At 42.8% G+C, this 4892-nt stretch overlaps 1 protein-coding gene across 1 annotated transcript in view; it reads left to right on the top strand.

Moving 5' to 3' along the window:
* Positions 1-3843: 3843 nt before the first annotated feature.
* Positions 3844-4892, top strand: part of LOC120036719 (CD82 antigen-like) — a 6386-nt gene continuing 5337 nt past the window's right edge. Inside the window, exon 1 of the mRNA XM_038983090.1 lies at positions 3844-3965. Coding sequence (XP_038839018.1) covers positions 3879-3965 — 87 coding nt within the window. The 5' untranslated portion in view covers positions 3844-3878. The remainder of the gene's footprint in view (positions 3966-4892) is intronic.

Here is a 4892-nt window from a genome sequence, read left to right as displayed (position 1 = left end):
CCTTTATTTAACCAGGTAGACCAGATCACCTTTATTTAACCAGGTAGACCAGATCACCTTTATTTAACCAGGTAGACCAGATCACCTTTATTTAACCAGGTAGACCGATCACCTTTATTTAACCAGGTAGACCAGATCACCTTTATTTAACCAGGTAGACCAGATCACCTTTATTTAACCAGGTAGGACAGATCACCTTTATTTAACCAGGTAGACCAGCTCACCTTATTAACCAGGTAGACCAGATCACCTTTATTTAAACCAGGTAGACCAGATCACCTTTATTTAACCAGGTAGGCCAGATCACCTTTATTTAAACCAGGTAGGACCAGATCACCTTTATTAACCAGGTAGGCCAGATCACCTTTATTTAACCAGGTAGACCAGATCACCTTTATTTAACCAGGTAGACCAGATCACCTTTATTTAACCAGGTAGCCAGATCACCTTTATTTAACCAGGTAGGCCAGATCACCTTTATTTAACCAGGTAGACCAGATCACCTTTATTTAACCAGGTAGGCCAGATCACCTTTATTTAACCAGGTAGGCCAGATCACCTTTATTTAACCAGGGTAGGCCAGATCACCTTTATTTAACCAGGTAGGACCATATCACCTTTATTAACCAGGTAGGACCAGATCACCTTTATTAACCAGGTAGGCCAGATCACCTTATTTAACCAGGTAGACCAGATCACCTTATTTAACCAGGTAGACCAGATCACCTTTATTTAAACCGGTAGGCCAGATCACCTTTATTTAACCAGGTATGACAGATCACCTTTATTTAACCAGGTAGACCAGATCACCTTTATTTAACCAGGTAGGCCAGATCACCTTTATTTAACCAGGTAGACCAGATCACCTTTATTTAACCAGGTAGACCAGATCACCTTTATTTAACCAGGTAGGCCAGATCACCTTATTTAAACCAGGTAGGCCAGATCACCTTTATTTAACCAGGTAGACCAGATCACCTTTATTTAACCAGGTAGACCAGATCACCTTTATTTAACCAGGTAGACCAGATCACCTTTATTTAACCAGGTCGGCCAGATCACCTTTATTTAACCAGGTAGGCCAGATCACCTTTATTTAACCAGGTAGGCCAGATCACCTTTATTTAACCAGGTAGGCCAGATCACCTTGATTTAACCAGGTAGGCCAGATCACCTTGATTTAACCAGGTAGACCAGATCACCTTTATTTAACCAGGTCGGCCAGATCACCTTTATTTAACCAGGTCGGCCAGATCACCTTGATTTAACCAGGTAGACCAGATCACCTTTATTTAACCAGGTAGACCAGATCACCTTTATTTAACCAGGTAGACCAGATCACCTTTATTTAACCAGGTAGACCAGATCACCTTTATTTAACCAGGTAGGCCAGATCACCTTCATTTAACCAGGTAGACCAGATCACCTTTATTTAACCAGGTAGACCAGATCACCTTTATTTAACCAGGTAGACAGATCACCTTTATTTAACCAGGTAGGGCAGATCACCTTTATTTAACCAGTAGGCCAGATCACCTTTATTTAACCAGGTAGGCCAGATCACCTTTATTTAACCAGGTAGGCCAGATCACCTTCATTTAACCAGGTAGACCAGATCACCTTTATTTAACCAGGTAGACCAGATCACCTTTATTTAACCAGGTAGGGCAGATCACCTTTATTTAACCAGGTAGACCAGATCACCTTTATTTAACCAGGTAGGCAGATCACCTTTATTTAACCAGGTAGGCAGATCACCTTTATTTAACCAGGTAGACCAGATCACCTTGATTTAACCAGGTAGGCCAGATCACCTTTATTTAACCAGGTAGGCCAGATCACCTTTATTTAACCAGGTAGGCCAGATCACCTTTATTTAACCAGGTAGGCCAGATCACCTTTATTTAACCAGGTCGGCCAGATCACCTTGATTTAACCAGGTCGGCCAGATCACCTTTATTTAACCAGGTAGGCCAGATCACCTTGATTTAACCAGGTAGACCAGATCACCTTTATTTAACCAGATAGACCAGTTGAGAACAAGTTCTCATTTACAACTGAGACCTGGCCAAGAATAAAGCAAAGCAGTGCGACACAAACAATAAAATAGTTACACATGGAGTAAACAAACATACAGTAAATAATACAATAGAGAAAGTCGATATACAGTGTGTGCAAATGAGGTAAGATAAGGGGGGTGAGGCAATAAATTAGTCATAGTGGCGAAATTATCACAGTATGGCAAATTAAACACTGGGGTGATAGATGTGCAGAAGATGAATGTGCAAGTAGAGATACTGGGGTGCAAAGGAGCAAAAAATAAAAAATAACAATATGGGGATGAGGTAGTTGGATGGGCTATTTACAGATGGTCTATGTACAGATGGGCTGTGTACAGGTGCAGGGATCTGTAAGCTGCTCTGACAGCTGATGCTCAAAGTTAGTGAGGGAGATACGCGTCTCCCAGCTTCAGTGTTTTTTGAAATTTGTCATTTTTGCAGCATCAGCCGGCGGAAGCAGCCTCTCTGTGGACTTTCAAGACTGTACATGTTGCTTCAGTACTTTAAACAACATCAGATTTCTCAGTAATACTCTGTTCACTGTAACTAAGCATTTCAACACAACAGACATGTCCAAATCATGTAGCTAACCACGCTGGGCCTGTCGCCGGGCCTGCCGTCGCCGGGCCTGCCGTCGCCGGGCCTGCCGTCGCCGGGTCTGATACTTTTGCTAGAGTCTCCCCACAGGAGGACATGTCAGCGCTCTTTCTCAAATTCTTTCTGTCGATTCCTCCCTTCCGCTCTCCTCATTTCCTTCTCAAAACGCATTGGACAATGAGTTCAGAAGGGAGGGACCTTGAACCTTCTCCTCCAATACGGTTGAGAAGGAGGTGAGGATGTAGGAAGTGAGGAGATGGGAAGTGAGGAATGGTGGGTTGGCTCATTGAGAGAGCCCATGTCTCACCATAGGAAGACATGCCAGGTCTCCCTTCTGACCTCGATGGGACTTCCTGGTTCAAAACAAAACGTGTTTCAACATCGTACATGAACTTCCTGTTCTGCTCTTTAACGGGAAACACCTGAAAGCTTTTAGGGTGGCAGAAAATCTCAGACCCAAATGGAGCCCTATTCCCTATATAGTGGTACTACTATAGACCAGAGCCCTATTCCCTATATAGTGGTACTACTATAGACCAGAGTCCTATTCCCTATATAGTGGTACTACTATAGACCAGAGCACTATTCCCTATATAGTGGTACTACTATAGACCAGAGCCCTATTCCCTATATAGTGGTACTACTATAGACCAGAGCCCTATTCCCTATATAGTGGTACTACTATAGACCAGAGCCCTATTCCCTATATAGTGGTACTACTATAGACCAGAGCCCTATTCCCTATATAGTGGTACTACTATAGACCAGAGCCCTATTCCCTATATAGTGCACTACTTTTGACTGGAGCCCTATTCCCTATATAGTGCACTACTTTTGACTGGAGCCCTATGCAGCTTTGTTAAAAGTGATGCACTATAAAGGGAATAGGGTGTCATTTAGGAGAGAAAGCCTCTGCACTTTATATGACCTGTTTCAACAGAGAAGGAATGGGGTCAGAGACGAGTGGGAGACATAAGATCTACACATTACAGAACAAGGCTAGTTTTTAATGATCAGGGACATTTCTCCTCCAGGAATTTACTCAGATTTATTCAACCGATTTGTATCTCTAGTTCTGGACCTTGTGTTTTCTCTCCTGGTTTTGTGTTTGGAAACTTTTAGAGTAGTTTAGAAACCAACACTGTCTGATTTGACTCACTGAATGACTGGGTTTACTGACTGGTTTCCCCCCTTCTCTCTCTGTCTCAGCTAAATAAGGAGATGTCCAACATCGTGACCCAGATCCTAAACAACTACCCTGGCAAGAACAGCACCACCGAGCAGGCCTGGGATTACGTACAGAGGACGGTGAGTAGAGAGCACAGATCTAGGATCATCTTCCCTGAACTCGAACCATTTTGAGGGGAAAAAAGGGGTGTTATTTTGACTTGCAACGGAGGTCAATTCCAACCAGTTCAAAAGTCAATGCACCAGTCGCCCAAAAGAGATTTAACATTACCTGTAGTTATACGGTAAAGAGATTTAACATTACCTGTAGTTATACGGTAAAGAGATTTAACATTACCTGTAGCTTTACGGTAAAGCGATTTAACAATTACCTGTAGCTTTACGGTAAAGAGATTTTACATTAACTGTAGCTTTACGGTAAAGAGATTTTACATTACCTGTAGCTTTACGGTAAAGAGATTTTACATTACCTGTAGCTTTACGGTAAAGAGATTTAACATTACCTGTAGCTTTACGGTAAAGAGATTTAACAATACCTGTAGTTATACGGTAAAGAGATTTAACATTACCTGTAGCTTTACGGTAAAGAGATTTAACAATACCTGTAGTTATACGGTAAAGAGATTTAACATTACCTGTAGTTATACGGTAAAGAGATGTAACATTACCTGTAGCTTTAATAATCTCTATTATTGTCAACCTTTAATCCCCATTGGTTTATCACCTTTATCTCTACCCCCCCTCTCCTTCTCTCTCCCCCCTCTCCTTCTCTCTCTACCTCTCTCTCTCTACCTCTAATCCATCTCTACCTCTCCCCCCTCTCTCTCTCTCTCCCTCCCCCCTCTCTCTCTCTCTCCCTCTCCCCTCTCCCTCTCTCTCTCTCTACCTCTCTCTCTCTCTCTCTCTCCCTCTCTCTCTCTCTACCTCTAATCCCTCTCTACCTCTCCCCCCTCTCTCTCTCTCACTCTCTCTCTACCTCTAATCCCTCTCTCTCCCCTCTCTCTCCCCCCTCTCTCTCTCTCTCTCTCTCTCTCTCTCTCTCTCTCT

This window comes from Salvelinus namaycush, unplaced genomic scaffold (genome assembly GCF_016432855.1).
Source record: "Salvelinus namaycush isolate Seneca unplaced genomic scaffold, SaNama_1.0 Scaffold1444, whole genome shotgun sequence".
In the NCBI taxonomy this organism is placed as follows: Eukaryota; Metazoa; Chordata; class Actinopteri; order Salmoniformes; family Salmonidae; genus Salvelinus; species Salvelinus namaycush.
Note: the sequence above shows the minus strand (reverse complement) of the source record. Positions and strands in the feature narration are given on the sequence as shown.